Below are 20,576 nucleotides of genomic sequence, written 5' to 3' on the forward strand. Positions count from 1 at the left end.
GTGTCACGTTCTTCGGCCTTGACAGGCTATTCATTGCGTGCTCCTTTGGCTTATCCATGTCTTATGTTGGCGCTGTATTCGAAATATAAGTAGATGCCTTCAGAGAATTGAAAAGAGGCCACCTTACGCTTCAGGACTTAGTTTTATCGTAGATGAAAATATCGGTCACGTTATTTATTATGCAAACTTCCACACATAGATCCAGCTGTCCACAAAAAAGCGCATCTAGCCATTATCAGTGGATACAAAACTATTTCACGATGCACCCGTATTACCGTAAACATATAAATTTATAAACAATAGGTTTATAAATGAATGCAAGGACCCCAGAGTCAAATGTAATCATTGTTGCACATAAAAAATACATATGCAGACGAAAAAAATATTTTTGTCAATATTCATATGTCATATAGTAAACGGGATGTCCTTTTCGGAATCTTCTGTTATTACTTTAAACGATTTCCTGTATTTCTTCTGTAAAAATGTATTCCAGTCTGCTCGAATGGCTTTTTGGATAGAAAAATAATTAATTATTTACAGCTATAAGCCCGTTTACACACAATTCAAGTTTAGCCTAACCTAAACGCTAACTCATAAGTATAGGTATATGCATCCCTATGCAGACACAACTTTCATTTACATGTATGCTACTGCGCTGATCAACAGCACATGCCGGTTTCTGCAAGACGCCAAAATTTGTTAGTACCTCATTTTCCAGCAGCCCAAAGGTAATATGGCCGTGAAATCAATAGTCTCTGAAAGTGTCGCAATGATTCAGGAAACAAGAGGTAACAAGGTACTTTTTTTTTGTAGTCAGACCATGCTTTTCAGTTACATTGTAATATAGTGACGTCGATAGCGAAAACGTTAAAAGTAACCATCTGAAAATTGGCTTCAGAAAATTCGCATCAGCGCGTCTACCTTTAAGGTAAAAGGACACGGCTACCATTAAATAGTGATCATAAGGCCATATAGCTTAGAACGGTCGACTTCTAGCCAGACCTACGGAGGATACAGGAAGGGTAGGACACAGTTTTTATTCTATTTTAATATTTATAATGATACGGTCACCCCCTAAAAATTTTAGTAACGTTTGTTTATTCCAAACCGAAAGGGGAAATGAATACAGCTTACTGAAGTGACACCAATCGCTGCCCTATACAACAAGATATATAAAGTGATGGCTCTAACTTAGATGATTGTATATCTCAATATGCAGGCTGTCGTTCACGTTGAAGCATAAACCCGACTTATGATATAGGTTCCTGTGCCAGTTTTATAATGGATTCAATGTATGTATCACTGTGCTATTACGGGACTGATGTTGCTTGCTGCCACTGGTGCTACTTATGTTGTCTAATTTTCCGCCGTTGCATTTGGGAGTGGGGACAGAATGACGTGCCAGCTTTCTCCAGCCCGAGCCATATAGTACAATAGTTTGTACGCGATTCGTCTTGTCAATTCTTGGGGTTTAGTCTTACCGGGTCGCTTGGGCGGTTATTACTCTTTGCTTTTTGCATCTCTATAATAGGCAGCCGAATAGTGATGACAATGCATATGTATTAGCGGCTGGTTTACTAGATGGCATTTCCCTATAAGAAAACGATTTTACACACTCAACGTAAACCGGCAGCATCGAACCCACTTACGGTGATCGATTTCGAAAACAAGCGGGTCATTAGGTTCAGGGAAGGTCTCACGTCTACCTTGTTCCTGTCGAATAACTAACACAATTATCGGTCTCATTCGAGCTCACCTGAAAGAGAAATGTAGGTGTTAGCCACGACATGCTAATAGTGTTCAGACCTTGATTTTACCATTACAGTGCCCCAAAGAGTTTATTCAAACGATGATTGTTCTTTTTTTTCCTATCCCTAATGCTACTCAAACTAAATATACGTTCCGAATTTTACATTCGACGCTAGTGTATCTAAATATTGCTTTTAATATTTTTTCTACAACCACTGGTTGATTCTACTGCTCCCTGACGTGGCCTCAGGTCGAGGAGATAAAATTACGTCTAAAACTTATCTCTTCATGTAGACTGTTTACAAGTTAGTTTTGTTTTTTTAACTAGGTGACTTATGACACTTGTCCAGTTCCAGGTACGTAGATACTGAACAAAGTCAAACGAGTTATTCATGGTATCCTACCTGAGTCGAGGAACCAACCAGAACAATTTTCGGGCTCGCTCTTCAGCATAACAGACAATACCCGTCCCGCTAATTTATGGAATCAATTCTTCGAAACGCGACTATGCCAATTAATACTAAAGCCTTTTGATAAACACAGAGTAACCGCATGTATATTACGTTCAGATGCAATGGCGTCACCAACTTTCAGCTAGGACTGGCGACGAAAACAGCAAAGAAAACTCCTAGAATCGTTTGATTTCTCAGGAGGATGAAAGACATGACAAGAGATACTTTACATTAAGTTGGAAATAATTCGCTTGAGTCCGAGGATTTGTTTGTGTGGTCATTCCTTTGTCGGATCGATTAAAAGGGACGCGTTTGCTAGACCCGATTGTATGTACAAAAATCTGACCTGTACAAAGCAAATACTTTTCTCACTTTCAGCTTAAAGGAGTATCGGCAGGTAGAAGCTTTTTAAAATAGACATAAGTTGCTCATTAGAAGTTCGGCGGCTTGGTATGTAAAAATATATATTAGGTTTATACTCTTAATTTAAAATGCCACTGCACATCTCAGGCAGAGTATGCAGCTCGGGTATGAAAAAGGGACGCTTTTCGTAGCGAACATCGTAGAGGACGTATGTTTTGGACTTACGTGAAATGTTAATCTCAAACAGCTAATTTTTTTATATTTTCGTTCACACAGGAACGGTTCTGTTTAAAGGCCTGTCTGCATTTGGGACTAGCTGTAAGGTATGAAATATAAGATAGTTAAATGGTCCCAGTAACTGCAGCTTCTTAAACGCGTTGAGAACTTGCGGATTACAGTTGACTCGTCTCCATCTTACGTGACACAACTGAATCGCAAAAAACTGTTTAACTTTTCTGCGATTAGCTAGAACTTCGCTCCCTACCGCCTCTGACATATTACCCCTGTTTGCAGCTGTCAAAGCTTTGCCCGTTAATTAATTATTTGGTGTCTTTTGGTAGTCACAGTTATTGCCCCATATTTTAGGATGAACGAAAAGAAGTACTAGTTTCTAAGCAGCAAGTTCTTCGTCGGAAGGTCAAAAATAATGCTTTATATGAAGAGATGCATGGTTTATAGTGATACTGAGGGGCGTCCCCGCGGGAAGTAGTTGCGATCTATGACGGCAGTACCAAGCTTGCAAACCTGTAGCAATCTTTCGACAAGGTGACCGAACTGAAGTTTACGACCATTACCGCTGCTGTCATTTTCTGCTGCTTGTCATAGTAACATTCGAGGGCAGAGCTGATTGCTTAGCTGGATATTTCCAGATAAAGCCGCCCCAAAGTGTCAGCTTAGTTCCGTTGCCACTGCAGTTTGAAGTGGCTTTTTTTTACGAGAGTGCGCGCCTTCACAGATGCCCATAATCATCGTCATCCGTGCGAAGTCGTTTTTGTTGACGAGGAGGTCGAAAAGAAAGATCATACAGCAGAAAAAAAGATGGGATGTGTACTAAGCACGAGACTACGATAAAGCGCAGCTGTACGGGTTATCGTAACATGTCGTTTCCAGTTCAAACAGCTGCTTGAAGCGTATGCTATACATGCGCCTAGAGCTAGCTTCATAGCGGAATGATGAAAACAAAACCATAGCTTATTTTGCTAATGCTCTGTCATTTACTTCTTGGTGTAGTCGTGACAAGAAACGTCCCAGTTTCCACTACGTATATAAAGGTGTTTCAAAAAATATTGGCGGCATTCAGCAAATGGGAAGCAAAAGCTTTGTTTTGGCAATTTTCCGAACCTTTTCTATTCGGTGTAGCAGTTGAACGACCACAAGGAAAAAATGTAGACAACACGTGATACGACTCGGGAAATTAATACGTTATACATGGCAAAATCATGGAAGAATGGCGGTCATCGCTTTGTGGCCGCTTACGAAAACGAGTAACGGGTAAAATTAGGGGACATTTTCATTAATCCTTAGATGTTAGCCTAGTCTTTAAGCGTACGCGAAGAGTCAATGTGCCAGTCATACCGTGAGTCAGGAAAAGTATTCGCGTTGGTCCTGTAGGGTTAAGAATCGGGCAGGTTAAACTACCCTATGAAAGCATGCGGCTTGTTTAAAGCGTCTGGTAAACAAGACCTAAATTATTTTTCATAAAAGTCCTATTATGTGTCCCGCTATTAAAATGCTTGCTAATTTTCATTTTTGTGATGGTGTGACCGGCTGACGCGCCTGAATCTATTAAAGCACCTGACACAAGGACATTAATTAGGTTAACTGATTTGCTTTACATGTTCTTCGTGCTAATAGCCAATTGTATCTTTGCGGCCGCAGAGTCATCGACCGTGGGTGGTATAAAATGAAGGCCGAAGTTTCGTTACATAGATTAAAATGAAGCGCTTCCTTAGCGTAGTTCAGAAAGTTCGCAGTGAACGATGTTACGACATTTTCCCTTGAGTACACTTGAAGATATATAGTGAAATAAAAGTGAGTGGCTCGACTGAGTGGATCTAGCTGACGCTTTTGCATTAGCCTAAACTAAAGAAATATATATATATTTAAAATTTTTCGGTCACTTTTAGATGAAATAAACAGTAACTATAGCTGCGTTTCGATTTTTTCAAGTGAAGAGTGGAACTAATTCTTCGGCCCGATATGCCGTTCCAGTATATAGAAAGCATCTGCATACTAACCGAAACGTTACTACCATCTGTCAAGAAGACTTTCCGTGTTTGCATGTTCTATTGAATGCAAGACCTATGAACCCATCTGACAAATATCCGAATTACATATAATGATCTCATTAAGCTATTCCACTGTAACTAAACGAAAAGATCAATGCTTTGGCAGCTAATTATTAAGCAAGATAATATTTGTCATCACGTAAAGATTGATTCTATAAAACTACGTGCTTTACACATAGGGCACCGTTTCGAAATTAAGATAGACTTTATCGGACTGTCTGTCTTAGCAGGTACACGTTCGTCCGCTATTCCTAGCGCCGGAGGAACGGTGGTCTTGTCTACAACAGAACAACGCATTATGATCGAAACAGCGGACTTGATGGCAGAAGAACAGGTAGCAGTTATTAAAAAATGTTTATAAAAGTCTTCTTATTAGTTTTGTTGCAGATATAGTTATAATTTGGATGATATGCACTGAATAATATTTTCTGATCGAAAATATATATATATCCCTATGCAACTAAGATATTAGTATTATATCGATGGTTGCTTAAGTTTTATTGCTATAAGAACTGAATTCGATCTGAAATTGCGGTTGAATGACTCACGAAGTCTGGATCAAATATGAGCTCCATCATTTTAGCAAAAAAAAGCGTATCTAAGCAACAAAAATAAACAGCAGGTCAATGGCCTTCCGTGAAATTGCCAAAGGCAACAGATCGTTAAGGCGACCATAGCTATTAACAGGATGTGGTACTTTTACAGACAATTAATTAAGCAAAGCTTTTTTAGTTTGCCATAAGCAGTATGTTGCTAAGAAAGCATGACGTGTTGATTGCGTCGTGCTAGCAATGGAAGCTTCTCTTCTAAGGTCTCATAGGTTCCACAATACGATTTCGTACGTATTCGAATGTTACACAGAGGGCGTGTCTTCACACCAACTTCGATTACCGATGGAACCGGTCCGTTACGTAGACCGCTACGAAATTAGTACCGTCGTGTCGGACCGAAATGTCTTATCCTGCCAAATGCAATTTCCTATTCCTGGACGCGGAGTTAAATGGGTTGTATCCAGAAAGACGTTGCTAGCTATCGTGTGTAGAATATCTAGATATATGCTAAATTTCCGTGTGACAATAAAACAAATTTATCAGGCTTCCACGTAGAATCAAAAAGACATTAATTCGTAAAGTGACGTTTCCACTGAATCCTAATTGAATGCTGTGAAGCCCTTGTCGATTGGTTTGTCCTTAATGATATTCACGTAAAGAGCTTTGGAGATGTTTGCTCTGTGCTTAGCTGACTAATCAAAGGGAATTACTAGTAATATATGCTAAAACTTATTACTGATAAAGTTAGTTTAATCTACAAATAAACACTCCGTCGCACACATCAACTGTGTACCCAGAGTCACGAAAGAAAGCACTGAACTTTTCTGGGTAACTAATCCGATTTAGACATGGTTATAGCTAGTTCACGCTGTACGTAGCCCTGTTTAGGACAACATTTGCCTTTATCAGACTCTTCAGATCTCCTGGAGTTAGCTTGGCCTATTTACAGGTAGCCATAATCGAAGGCTGAGCCAAACGGTTCTCTTCTCGTCGTAACAAATAGACGATGATAGACGAAATGTAAATGGCGAACATTTGCCCACCTACAAATAGTTCCTGTCTGTTGATGTTCTACAAAAGGTGGATGATGATCCCTTTAAGGACAACAAGATTCGCCTGTCCACAAAATAAGTTCCTTCGCCAACTTACATTCTGTTCTGCTGTGTATTGTTTTATTCATTAATATTATTCACTATGACTTTCATAATACTAAACTTTTAGCAATTGTTCTTCAAAGCGCCTTGTATCACAATCAAACATGAAAACCATGCATTGGCCTAAGTATTACCGCAGATGTCGTAAAGCCATAAAATCTCTAATTATTCTATACCTCTTCCAGCGATTATGTATGGCATACTTTGTGGGCACTAGCCCACTGTATTAGAAAGGTGCTCCTGTCCCACGAGAGTTACTCTATCGTGCCGTTTTGAAATACTTCTGCAGGGCTTCGCAAAGAGTCTCGCGCCTCCAATTTTCTAAATATATAGGTTAGTGTATTACCCCATGCTAGCCTGTACGGCCTCAAAGTTATATTATATTTTTTCAATAATTTCAGCTCTCTTCTCCTCTGGGTACCCAACGTATGCAAACGAGAAACGACGGATTGTACTGATTAGATGAATTATCCTTGCGTAGAAAATCTGGCGAAAGCTCTTTGATCGATACGGCCCTACAACTTAATACCTAGAATAAGCAGTGTACTGGGAGCGTGCCTATATTTTTTTTTGCATATTTCACAATAGAACAGTGTCAACTACAAAAGAAAACGATGGCTGAAATCGTGGCAAACAGGTGGGCGTGGACACATTGAGGCGTATCCGTAGAAATTGTGTGCACAGAATCGTTTAGCTCTTGGGCATGGCAGTACAGCTAGGAACTAACCGTCAAGCTGATCAGGCCATATTTTTCTCCCTTGATTGACGGTTTGAAATGTGTGATCCGATGCTCCAAAGACGAAAGGAAAGAGACTTCGTATGTATTTATCTGGCACTCGTTAAACGAAGACTTTTTATTTCTTATAGACTTTTTCAGGACAGCACAAAGTACAAACTCCCCTACGAGGATGTACTGTGTATAACAAAGCATGAAACCATATAGGTATAACTATTTAGACTAACTATGTCTGTATGTATTTGTACCACTAATTGATTTTTTTTGCTAGGATTATATGCAGAACAATGGTATACTGCTTCAAATTGGGGCAAAATGTTGGTTATTAGAATGGCTATTGACGGGTCTAATCCGAGACTGATCGCAGTGAAAAGTGCTAATTTCTATGAGTTGTCTCCACTTTTTTTAGATATAAGTCTATTTCCATCAAGCAAAACTTTTTCTACCTAAACGTAAAGTGATAAGTCGCTAAAATGCGGATACGAAGCCGCTTTGAACACAATTTGTTTGTTATCTTGAACTGAACAGATGGATCAGAATCGAATCTTCGAAAAGCCACAGTTTATACTTCTAATAGCTATTACGTGTTCTTCTGTATTAGAACTAATTTAAAGAATAATACGTAGATGCAGTATAGGGTACCAATATTTATTGTTAAATCATCATCGCCCAGATTCAATGTACAAGACTGTCGCCATCATTGCGCGCTGCGAGCTGGTAGTCGTCACCTGTCCTTCGTATCAGTAGCCTAATCATTAGCACAAGGCGAGCAAGATTTAGGACTGTATTTTTTGACAGACATTGATTTTTGGCAATAGCAGGTGCGCTGTTTGTCTGGCGAAAGCATTTCAACCAGCCTGCCTTTAATCCTACCCGTAAACGTTTTCAACGTATTGATTCCCTTTTTCCATACACAGAGAGCCGTACAATGAAAGAAGCCAAAGACGAGACTCTTCCAAGTAGACATCGGAATCTTCAATCGATTCTTTTTCTATTTTGAGAAAATCTAATATCATACCCATGCTTGATCCTAGCCATTGTCTTAGCAGTTGAATTGCTGCAAGTCGTTCCACAAGGGTGGCAAGCGAACTTTCAATGAGACACTGTTTAGTGTATCCTCCGACGTTTTTCGACTGCTAGACTGTTGTTGGCTTACTGAGCTCGTAAATGAAGACGTAGAGAGGGAAGCGACGATTAATCTGAAAGCTATCTAGGGAGAAGTTGAAAGTACATACACAAGATGTTCAAAATTAATTGGAACATCTTTTTTTGGCTTTTGGACCAAAAATAAGGTCCGACGGCAGATTTGTTTGAGTGTGATCGCAGCAAATCTGAAATAATTCATATCACTTTACTTGTGGCCAGTATTTGAAGGGTTTTAAAAAGTGCATTTATCTGGAGTTGGCATTTAGATTGAATTGCATGAAAGTGTGCAATCTTAGAACTATTGTACATTGACACGGGTGTTCCACGTAGCTTTCATACAGCGGAGGATAATGGGTGATCCACATGAATTTGTCCGTCAATTAACTGATGGATCCCGCAACTCTTCTAGATAGAGCTGGCACTGCTAATTATAGCCTAATGCAGATATTCCTTTTTGCCACTCTGGACACCTTTTAGGCGAGCAGCTAAATAGCAAAAGCTATAGTAGATTGCCTTAACAAAGGCTCCCTGTTAATGCGGCACCTAACTGATTACTTTTGCGCTATGGCGTTGTGTCGAACAGCAGCGAAGGCTTTAATGTCTCTATTGCTTTTTGTTTTATTACACCCCCAAATGAGGAATCAAGGTTTCACTTAGGCCCTGTACACCGTGTGAAATAATATACCAAACAGTCAAAAAAAAAAAAGACTTTCATAACACGATAAAATCATTTGACTCGAGTAGCTTATAAACTATTGAAATGACAAGTCGACATGTTTAGTTATTTGCATTTTGAATGCCAAATGTTTTACAAACCCAACTTACAGTTACTGCAATATTAACTTTTATAGTTATTTTATCTTCTTTGAATTATATATGGTTTCAGAGAAACAATAAAGTAATGGTTTGTAACGAGGGATATTGCTCTTAATTTTCCATTTAAACCATTCAACCATTTAAATTGAAATTGTGGCAATAATAAATGGTAACAAAAAAAAGGCAGCAGTTCCGTCGTCGGTCAGATAACAATTATAGTGTCAGAAGTTCCAGAATGATTTAGGATTTAATGTCATCGAGCTAGAAGATAGTTGACATGGGGCTCGTCTTTTTTACATGAATGAGTTTTGACGACAACGTTCGTGCGGATTATGAACTATGATTTTTCTTTGAAAATTTCATTCGCAAGCGAAAAATCATATATAATTGGCTTTGGGTCAACAAAACTTCCGTTTCAGCGACTTAGCTGGTACGTAATTGTCGTTGTTAGTGGCTCCTCTATAGGGACTACGAAATATATGCTAACCTTTGCCCTCGGCTTTGTTAGCGTCTAGGAAAATCGCTAACAGCATATTCCAGATAGTAATCTCATCCGAAGCTCTTCAAAGCTGCTCCCGCTAACAGAAAACCAAAGTGTTCGAGAATGTCCTAAAAAGCCTAAAAAACATATGTCTTACCTCCGGGTATCTGCGGCTTTTGCAATGAGGATATGAGCTTTGAACAAGCTTTTTGCTGAACACGATCCTACTGGTCCGTTCATACGGTGCCATGTGCCTTAGTGGACGGACAAAAAAGTGACGCTGCTGCTGATAGGCCACCTTGCATGGATCCCATCGAAACCCTGTGAAGACGAGGAATTACGTTGTCTATTCGTGGTTTTGACAGCGTGAAATCCGAGAGACGCTTGCTCGCTATATGACTTAGTGCAGGAGGAAAGAGTTAGACCAAGTGTTGAGAAACTGTCGAAAAAGTGTAGCAGTGTTGCATTTAGCTTAATAAACTATCTTCACTCTGGTTGAAACTTATAGAAGCCTGTTAGTATTGTTCAAGATTAAGATTAGTGCAGGCGCTGTTATAGCTTATAGAGAACTCTCTTTTCTAATCGAGCTGCGTTGCAGTCTCTTGAAACAGCAACCGCTATTGCCGGCTGAAGTTTAATATCCTTACTTTGAATAATGAAGCTAACTTTTAAGGTTCTCTCGATTTCTAACAGGCCACGTCCATTTGAAAAAGAACGTGCTCTAAATTTTAATTTATACATCGATCTTCGTCGAGATACCCGTGGCAATCGGTTTATGTTTGAATGAGGTCCTCCTTTGTTAATCCCTACTCTAACACATGGCTAGTCGAAGTGGGCGCGTTTAGCAGAGATCGATGCACGACTTAGATACCTTCATGGCTTGCAGGAGAAACTAAGTCAAATCGAATGGAAGCAAAGCAGACCGCATTCTTTAGAGTCAAGCTTATTGTAATGCCTTTTTTCTGCTGTGATCCTTCTACCACATCTTTTAAGGAGCTACCACACAAAGGAATGTCGATCGAGAAGGATGCCGAGTAGCGTCAAATTCAAGGAGGTATGTGTTGCATAATACTTCTCTTGAGGTAGTAAATGCTCCCTGTCAAGTGGTTCATATTGCACTTGCGAGGTATGCCTATAAACCTTTAAGGGCTCTCCATATTCTCTCGAGGTCTCTTCATAGCCTTGGCACTTTCTCACCTATTAGCAACGACGCTATGATAAGTTTTTCCCCACTAATATTAATAGTAATTGACCTTCTAAGTAATGTAGATCCTCGAGTCAACTTTATAAGGTCCGTGCACCTGCGGGGGTGCGGCTGTCCTCGGTCGTTTTACCTTGAAACGACGAGATGGTGACATTGTACCTCTATGACTCCAAGTATACTGCCCATTTTCGAGATTATGGTATGAAATAGAATTTCCCCTTTTTTATTTCCTTATAAAGGCTGCCAACAACAATTACCGCTGACTAGGGCAGATCATTGACCCGCACCGATAGGGTTTATCTGGTTGACGTCGTCTGGTGTTTAGCGAAAGACGGAACCGGAGTTCCGCAGCCATCAAAAGCCGCTTCGTATAGTATCATGCAGAAATACATAAACGGGGCAAACTTAGTCAGGCTGAAGGAGAAATGTCCCTACTCTGCTAAAACTGCTAAAAGCAGTTGCTACAATTCCTATCAAAGCAAATAGAGAACAATACGAAGAAGTAACGCCCGTGGGAAATAGCACCCTCCGTTTCTTGGGCCTTTGTAAGCAGAAACACAACTACACTGTTACCAGTTGCTACGAAAGAAAACGCCAGTAATGATGCTGGACCTATATATACCTATTAGTTTATGCGATCTGAATCGCTTTGCTGAACCTCGAACAACTGGACAGCAGAAAAAGAAAAACGTAGATCGTACGCTATAAGGCGCTCTGAATTCGTTTTAAAATGCTACATATATCAGTTTCCATTAGTATGATAGGATGAACTAGAATCGTATACGATCATAGCATAGAGGACAATACTAAAGAATCTTTATCTCATTTTCAGTTAATTCAAGGCATGGATTTTAAACTGTTCACGCTCCTTCTGCAGTAGAATCATACCAAATCTGATAATTTCTGTACAATGAAGAAGTAAAAGGGGAATAACAACCTTCGGCGGAATGAATATTTGTTGTGCCAGCAAAAGGAAATTGTACTCGGTTAGGGGAAGTAAGAACTTGTCATTCATGAAGTGCCTTGCTGCTTCTGAACTAGGACTGGTAACAACCCTCGAAAGGTACGACGAACGTAGAAATAGCTCTTCCGCCTCTACTTCTCTGGAAGAAGAACTAACAGACCGTCCCGTCCTGGTAATAAACAGTTGCAATGAGGACGAAAGTCTCGTTTTTTTCGACCGAATTCGGTACCATCGGTACCATTCGGTATCAGAAAAGAAATGTAGTAGGCTATGGGAGACAGCCATTATAGAGATTTTCTACCCATTTTAAACGCATTGGTACCACAGACATATTCATAGCTAATCACGTCGATATTGTATGTTTAGATTAAGCAATTAAATCAATATGAGTAAAACGAGTGAGATACCCAAATTAGTTGAATATCCTAATGCAAAGTTTCATACGTACAAAAAGGCAGGCAAGACTGAATGAATATAACCAGGAGAACCCAATAACAGGCGCCTTCATGGATTTAATAACATAACGATTACACCTGTTGCCTTAATTATATTTTATATGGATTTTTAAATGATAGTATATACTCAAAGTAGCGCCTGCTCCTGACGTTTATATGTTCTTCATCAGATCTCAAGTAGAACTCGTAAAGCTTTCAACAGCAGTTAATATAATGTTTTATCTACCTTTTTCATATCGATAATCCACAAAAGCTCACAGCAAGTATTAAAATCAGTAACATGTAAATGAAACCTTGTACATTGATGATCTAATTTTTTTAAGTTAACAATTTCCAAATTGCAGGCTACGACTACTCACTTTTCTTCCGCTTTCCAGTAGGTGGAGTCATACGGCGTTCGTCTCCGACGGCATTTAGTTAGATACAGATATAGGCAAGATGATTCGCAAATAAAGCTCAAAAAGAAATTAAGACAATTTAAAAGGTTCGATACGGTGAAATGCAGTCTGCACTTTTTTCAATTGCCCACAGATAACTGTAAACGCCGACAATGAGACTTAAACATGAAGAAGGGATAATACTGTTCTGATTTGGAACGCCGAACGATCCATCATTAGACACTGCGCAGCACAACTACGTCGACTTGACTAGAAAGCAGAAAAAAATAATATAACTCAGGAGAAAGAGGAGTTGCATGAGAAATGCCGGTTGGTAAACAAAAAAAAGTGGTCTAGTGGGACCCATTCATCGGATGTGGCCGCCATATCGTTAAAAGTAGCGGTAAATGAAGCAGCAGAAATGCTATAGGCGTGGTACTGCCGCTTTGCCCAACGATGGACCCCTGTCACATGGGCATGAACGCTGCTGGCAAAGTTTACCCCACCAATACACCTACCCACTAACCGAACGCAGTTGTCGAGTCTCGAACAGTGGCCATATCTCTATTTGTTTATCCACACACGATATTACACATACAGTAGTAAACCAGAAAAACGACCGAAACAACCAACTGAGATAACTGTAATAGTCTTGTTACCGCTGATGCTGAGAACGTTGCAGTTAGCTACAGCCGACCGATTGACGAAGACTTCTACCTCATTGCTTGTTCGATGCGTGATGTATGTGCAGACCGCTTATTCTGTGCCAGACAAACTGGCAGCGCATCTTTTTTATAGTACAACGACATAACGGCCTACTTACACTGAATACAAATCTGCGTTTTCTATGAACCTAGATATTGACTTAGATCATCTATTTGAAGATCAGCCCGTAGTTGTTTTGAAGCCGAATAATGTTTTAGAAATATACTAATACAAATAATGTTACCCTTCGTTCAGTGAGGTTTTGCCAACTAGAAATGGTGAGAAATATGATATATGCGAGTATAAGATGCAAAGTCACTCATGTCCGATTTGTGTATTTTGCCAAGGATATTTGTCCTGATAATGTATAAGGGATGCCGGGGGTCGACTTTCAAATATTAACTCAAGGGCAGGTCGTTGCAAAAAGAGGTGAGCGTTTTACCTTTGTCATATTTTAAAGAAGATGTCTCTGGCTTACCCTTAATATTGACACCATAAATTATCGTCCCGTAGTAGATGATTTAAATGCCCATAATGTTTGCAACCATATTTAAAGCAACACTGTGCAACGGCCCTCACATATTTATAAAAAAAAATAGCTCATTATTATGATACCAGCGCACTTCACCAAGACGATCGTCATAGTAACGTTGCTTAGTCTCCTTCTATTAGCTCATCAAAAGTTGTTGTTTCGTTCGATTCCGAAGTATGGACGAAGTATCTAGAGCAGTAGTCCTGAATGAAAGCTAGGATCACCAAGTAGCGCTTGTCACAAATGCTTTCTATTATCCTTTTCCCGCCATCTCGCCCCCTCGCTACCCGGTTCTCTCGTTTCCTTGGACCAAGAACAAATTTCGCAGAAGAGAACGCTAAGCGCCTATGCCACACGCTAGCCTTGGCCAATGGGTCAGTGCGTCAGATATCGAGAGACCTGAGTCGGTCGTACAGCCTGTACCGCACACGATTCACAAAAACATAATAATGTGCTGAGACGTGGAATAAGCGAACGAAAAAGCGCCTACAGCGAAAGTGACGATGGTAAAAAGTAATGTAACAAGCAAATAATCGAGCTTAACAAGCTGCTTAAAATCATTGTGATATAAATAGATACGCAAATTGCAAAGAGTAAATGCCTAGAGGCGAAAATGCGGCTACTCATCATTTTTCGCTATTTGATGTTTCATGTCCTTTCTAATATAGTTTTTCCCCTAGACAGCATCATATGTCTCTGCGGTCTTTTTATTTTCGCGTGAATATATAGCTTGGTTTTAATTCGAATAATAACGATTCGAAGTAGCAAATCTATCTGCGATTAGTTAAACAGGAGCTGCGTCACTAGACTGATTAGTTACCAAAAACCCCACCAATTTATTATTTAGTAAACAGAATTCTAAGCCACTCCACGACGACATTAATGATATGCACGTCTCATGATAATGTCACATGAAGATCTTTTTATGTGCGTTTACCTAAAAACATCATAAAACACGAAAAACAATCAACGAGGACGCCCAAACATCTTTCAGGTGTAAAATTCTTTCAAGCCAGCAAAAAAGCGAGGCGTCACAACCCAGTCATCTGTTAACAGATAATCAAATATAGGATACCAATTTTTCCTGATTCAGACAGCCGATAGCTTGAGGTAGTAAGTTCCTAAGCGCAACGGAGAGGTAGACGGTCGTGACTCTCGATCTCCAGACCGGCTATCCTGGAAACAGCCTTTGATCCTTAGATGTGCCTTAGCTTAATCAATAGTCTCGCCTGGATACTTAACATGCAGAATATGAATGTGGCTTTAACAGCTTTAAGATATATAGTTTTAGTTACATTGAACATTTGTTATGAGATCCTATGATAATATTTACAGGTCTAGATTATATATAACATAACTGGGATAGTTATAGCGCACCGTTCTCATGCTACTGAAAGCCAGTAAAAATTTCCATATTACTGCATGGGCATGAAATGTAAAGCTTTGCTTACAGCGTTCCGTTTGGGTTGCTAAGTTTTTTCCGATTCGTATAATCAATAAAGGTATTTTTTTAAGTATTACTTTTATTTTTTTAAAAGTTAACATTCCTTTCACATTCCATATCATGCGTATTTCTACCCGCATAAGCTTATTTTTGGAGTAAGACAAATAATATTAGTATTATGAGACATAGGCGAAACCAGACGAGTCGCCTATCATTGAATCCTAGTAGGCCAAAGACATCGTTTAGTTTCGGCGTGATTCAATATCACGTTTCAGCTGATATATAAGCGCTCCACTAAAATACTGCAGACAACTCCGTTGTGGCGCCATTAGAGTAGCGGACACGCGCAGGTGTTAAATATCGAATACCATAGATAAGACATTTCTTTACTACGATTCAGAAAATTATTGTACAGCAATTATTCCTCAAATGTTTCGTTTCGTTTGAACAATCATTGAGCTATATTTTTTAAATAATTCACGTAGTTATTGAATTACTACGATTAGCTGCTAAGCTATCACTTGTTTTTACAATGATGAGCATTGGCATAATTTCGAAAATGGGTACATATTAACAATCCTCATATTAACGCGGTTCGGAGTATCGCGGAGTACTGCAGAGGTCCGCATTGCCTATTCGATTATGTCTATTGAATGGAATCAGTTTATTAAGTACAATCAGTATTAATGTAGATAAGAGGGACTAAGCTTCGCGCTGTCATCTACTACAGTGAGTTTCGGACTACTACGTCCTTCTTACAATGTACTTCGCGGAAATCTATTAAACTGGTTTTGTGTCCCTCACAAACAATGGACTAGAGACTTCCATGAAAATTGCGGGCCTTTGGAAATCTATTTTGGAATTATAAGGAGAGCCCAAGTTGTATGTCACTTCCATAAGATTATCTTTGCGTATCGGATTCTAGCCGACTATCATGATTTTAGTCAAGCTCATTAAGAGATGTTCCTTGAACTTATTTGTGCATAATTCATTTCTATATCATTGATTTCAAACAGCTGAAGTTATACGTATATGGTGTAGTGTTTCATATTGATGGAGGTTGCGTCGAGTTTTGTTTCATATTTTTTTGGCCTATCAGGAAACTCGGATACCTGCTTATAATCATATAATGCCGCATTAATTCTTAGGCTATTACAGTAGTTCTGCTTAGCTATCTCCAACGCTAAATGTTATTCGTGACTCGCTTTTCATAGTCTTGTGCATCAGCGTAGCTCTAAGTGTACCTGCAGAATGTCAAGTCAGCTTCACTGAATCCTAAAACTGTGAGGTTTAATAGTAAGTGTGCGGCTCTAGCAATGGAGGATACTAGACGAAATAGCCCAGTATCTCCCTGAAAGAATTGACATCACAACGATGACCTTTATATCCATATAGTGCGATGAATGTTATATATTAATGAGAGATCCAACAGTATTTAATTGGAGCGTGACATTTCAAAATATATTCATGTTTGTTTAAGCACATACATCCAAGACGAAATTCTTATGTTTAACACATATAGTCGCGGATAATTCAGATCTTATAAAAGATACATTATAACGGAAAAAAACTAAAAAAAAATATATTAGCCAATTGTAAAATTAGGCACGATACAATATCTTCGTGTAATAATGATCGCCTACTGCAGTTCAGCTTGAAATGGCTTAATTTGGTTATTAACACGGGTTAATGGTTATAAACAGCAGTTCGTCGATATTTGTTCTATGCGTTAATGGACCAACTAGAGTGATAAAGCTCATATCTAATAGGTTTTAACATAATGTTTCGGGTGCTACACCCAATAACTATTGTTTTACAGGTAAACTTTTATCGGTCAGTACAATCCACCTTTGGACATCTGGATCATTCTTAGTATACATGACGTTCTATTATCGGCAAATTGTGAATTCTATAATACAACAAACGTATGCTACTTCAGGCTATGTGTACATAGAGTTCTCATGCTATTCAAGTCAAGAGATGGACATTTAACAAATTTTGCATCGTCCTAACTGAAATTTAAGCTCGCTTCATTTTATGAACGAAACAAACTTAGAAATAAAATATATACTCATTCGAAGTTATCACACCAAATGACAGATATTCGGTCATGTAGTTAATAATATGGACGTCATTTATTCAATACGTATTTATTGAGGCAGAAAAAGTGAAGGAAGGAGCAGACAAAAATAAAAGAGTCGGTGGGTAAAGGCCAACGCCAAATAAACGTGCGCGTTTCAAGAACAAACCACGCTAATGGAACAGGTACCAATATTTGGTGCTTATTTACCCCCTTTAAATAAAAAAAAAACAGCATATGCACCGGACATACATGGCGTATGTCCGTGAATGAAATCTGTCGAGAATAAATCTTCAAAACGAACGCTTCCTTCCCTCTTCCATAGCGGAAGCTTCCATAGCACATACGTCAACGATGGGTTTCTTTTACGTTTATAGAATTTTGCAGTTGAAGGGCTGGTACGAATACGCTATGCATAACACTGCCTAAGATAGGTAAACTACGTAACCAAGGACGCCAACACATAGGGCGTAATGCCACGTTCAGATTTGCCTTCTTTTTCTAACTGCCGCTGTTATTGCTAGTGGCGTGGATGCAGTAAGAAGCAGATGACGTCGAGTAGGCTAAAATTGTGCCTAAAGTCGTCACCAAGTGTATGCGCTGTATGGGTCTGAACTAAGTTAGACACACCGGCTCTCTTGTGCAAATGACCTCGACGAGGAAAGGTCTCATAGCAGTGCTAACGGTAACATTGTTGGATTGCTGTTGTCTACGACAATGTAGTCGAAGGTGCGGGTTGTATCAGATGCAAGTTTCAATGTGTGTGTGTTAGCTGTGTATAAAGGTACATAGTTAGCAATAAACAGAAACAAATCGTGGATAAAAACGAAGAAACGACGTTGAAGACAAGTTCATGACGACCGGAAGGAATGAAAAATTAACAGTTTCTCCTCATTAATAGGTCACATACTGTGGCGCGTTCTAATGTGTAAACAGACAGCTTCAACATTATTATCGTGGTGAAAATTATGGCGGGATGTTATTCTAGCGGCAACAATGTGGTAGCTATGACTATAGGATTCCTTGTTGTATACAAATACTATTTTATCATAATGCACACAGACGAAATATCGCATTCTTCCTACCAGGTCGCTGTTGAGCATTAGATAGATCTAAGGCCTGGCTTTCATATCTGTCATGTGACCAAGCAAGCAAGAAGTTGAACTCAATGGCAATACGGTTTTCGGCTGCAGAATGGCATCCTTTTGGATTCTTTTCTTCCAGCTCATCCTTTTCCTGCTTAACTGCTATTTTCGTGAGTAAGTCCGCTTCATCATTTCTTCCGTGGTTCTTTCGGGACATGTCCTGCACTCAGTTTGTGGTCAAGAACCAAACTGGACCGGACCAGAATGGTTTCCGGTGTTTGGCCGTTCATTTCGTCGTCCATGTCGTCGGATCACGCCGAGCTTAGGCTTGCTTCGGCATTTCCCGCGGCTGTACTCGTCACTCCTCGACGAGCCTTCCAAGTACCTTCCGTTTGGCACAGAACCGTTTGTCCCTCACTTTGCTTCTATTTTGCCAAACAGCTGTAGGTAGCTTTCCTTTTTTTTTGCTTATCTCTCTTTTTCCGTATAGCTAGCACGTCCTGCTTTTATGTCATCTTCTGGCATCCCTGCGTCACTTTCCTTATCCCTTTATAAATACCTCCTCAAAGGATCCACTTGATGTTCGAAAGACTAACAGCCGCTCACGACATTCCTCCTTGAAGTAACAACCTATCAGTGTATCCGCTGTTCCGTTTTGATATAGATTCCAGATTGATATAGATAGGCGCGCGTCGTGCCACCATCGCCGTTTACCGTTCGCCATTCACCGTCATTCAGAAACCGCTTAAGAAACGTTCAGAGGCGTAACGACGACGGTGAAGTCACCTTCGGCAACGAAATGGATTAAAAGCATCAGATACAGCCAACCGAACTTTATATGTTCTGCAAGGAGTCAGCTCGCATAGCCGACCATGCGCTTGCCTTACGAACACCTGCTTCTGTTACTACTACAGCGACTATTGCTCCTATAAGGATTACTCACTATTGAATATCCGAAAGAAAAAAAAACTTTTCTATCTGTTGCACTGCCCGATGTCGCAATTTGCATAAGCTGTGTGTGAGGAAACGTTAAATAACTTCCGTTCCTTAGTGACCATTCATGTGTCCGTATGGAGCAATGATTGTCACCGGTTTGCTGGACGTTGAGGTATTCAAATTACCCTGTCATAAAGGTTCCATGACAAATTCTAATTTGCCCGCTTTGGCTTTGCATATTTTGTCAACTACCGCTCTCTTTTAATATGTGAAGTAGAACAAAAAAAGATTGGAATTTTTTTTTTTATAAATCATAATGTTTTAACTAACAAGAAGAACAGTTTAATTTGATTGGCTATTATTTAATTGATAACGTGCATCTTCAATAATGCGATGAGTCAGGAGAATTAATAATGCAATGTTTTCAAAATATCAATGCTAAATTTCAACAAACTAGATTCCCATTTTGTTCTCCGGCTTACCGTGAAGAGCCCTGTAAAGTGTGCCAAAAAAGCGACAAAGAATTATCTCAAAATAACACATAATAATCGTCGTTAAATAAATGACACTCACACAAAAAATTGCGTACAATAAACCTATGCTCATTTGGAAGGTCCTTAAAAACATGAAAGACGTTCATTTATTATTAAAGCTGTTGGAAATATTTGAAGTAGAGTAATTTACATCGATGTATTCAAAACCTACCTTCACAAAGAGAAAATTCGATTAAACCTGTAGCTTTTAACACCCAAAAGAATTGGTTTTTCTACCCAAGTTCTATCAAGAGCAACAGTTACCTAAAAAAATTGTCCAAATCAAAGCTTTTGTGTTAACAGGCTCTTCTTATAGGTCCCTTATCAATAATTTAGTTGTTGCGTTAGAAATGATAAATTAGAATAATAGAAAAAAAGATAAATAATAATAAAAATAAAAAAGATAAATTCAATTTCTGAATCAAACCCAGCCTCGATATATATATAGATCTACTTAACATATACTCAGGCTCATTTAAGCTTATTGTTTGCTGTCATCTTCCCTGTGTCTACGACCGTAGGTAA

General features: G+C 39.2%; 1 protein-coding gene and 1 long non-coding RNA gene across 5 annotated transcripts; one reads left to right on the forward strand and one right to left on the reverse strand.

Moving 5' to 3' along the window:
* Window positions 1–553: 553 nt before the first annotated feature.
* LOC111263813 (uncharacterized) lies at window positions 554–12,957 on the reverse strand. Of its 3 annotated transcripts, XM_086969821.1 has the most exons (4): window positions 12,719–12,957; window positions 9,894–10,057; window positions 8,312–8,503; window positions 7,384–8,041 (listed from the first exon to the last, which is right to left on the reverse strand). In XM_086969821.1, exons 1-3 carry the CDS (start codon window positions 12,747–12,749, stop codon window positions 8,336–8,338), a joined length of 363 nt encoding a protein of 120 aa, XP_086825947.1. In that variant the 5' UTR covers window positions 12,750–12,957; the 3' UTR covers window positions 7,384–8,041; window positions 8,312–8,335. The 3 variants fall into 3 exon arrangements, with proteins under 3 accessions (XP_086825949.1, XP_086825947.1, XP_022694948.1); XM_086969823.1 differs by lacking the exons at window positions 7,384–8,041; window positions 8,312–8,503 and adding an exon at window positions 554–1,756; XM_022839213.2 differs by having other exon boundaries at window positions 7,384–8,503.
* Window positions 7,140–12,104, forward strand: LOC111263826 (uncharacterized). 2 transcript variants are annotated; one of them, XR_002682487.2, is made up of 3 exons: window positions 7,140–7,374; window positions 10,430–10,790; window positions 11,773–12,104. It is a non-coding gene; the product is annotated as an uncharacterized LOC111263826 (long non-coding RNA). The 2 variants fall into 2 exon arrangements; XR_002682488.2 differs by having other exon boundaries at window positions 10,623–10,790.
* Window positions 12,958–20,576: the final 7,619 nt, after the last annotated feature.

This window comes from Varroa jacobsoni, unplaced genomic scaffold (assembly GCF_002532875.2).
Source record: "Varroa jacobsoni isolate VJ856 unplaced genomic scaffold, vjacob_1.0 scaffold_86, whole genome shotgun sequence".
Classification (NCBI taxonomy): Eukaryota; Metazoa; Arthropoda; class Arachnida; order Mesostigmata; family Varroidae; genus Varroa; species Varroa jacobsoni.

Excerpts from the sequence above, each read along its gene's own strand:
- LOC111263813 (XM_086969821.1), bottom strand. The coding sequence starts at position 12,749 with ATGACTCCACCTACTGGAAAGCGGAAGAAAA. Across the intron at positions 10,058-12,718 it reads TACTGGAAAGCGGAAGAAAA|GGTTTCGATGGGATCCATGC; the intron begins GTGAGTAGTCGT and ends TCGTCTTCACAG. Across the intron at positions 8,504-9,893 it reads AAAGCCGCAGATACCCGGAG|ATAGCTTTCAGATTAATCGT; the intron begins GTAAGACATATG and ends ACTTCTCCCTAG.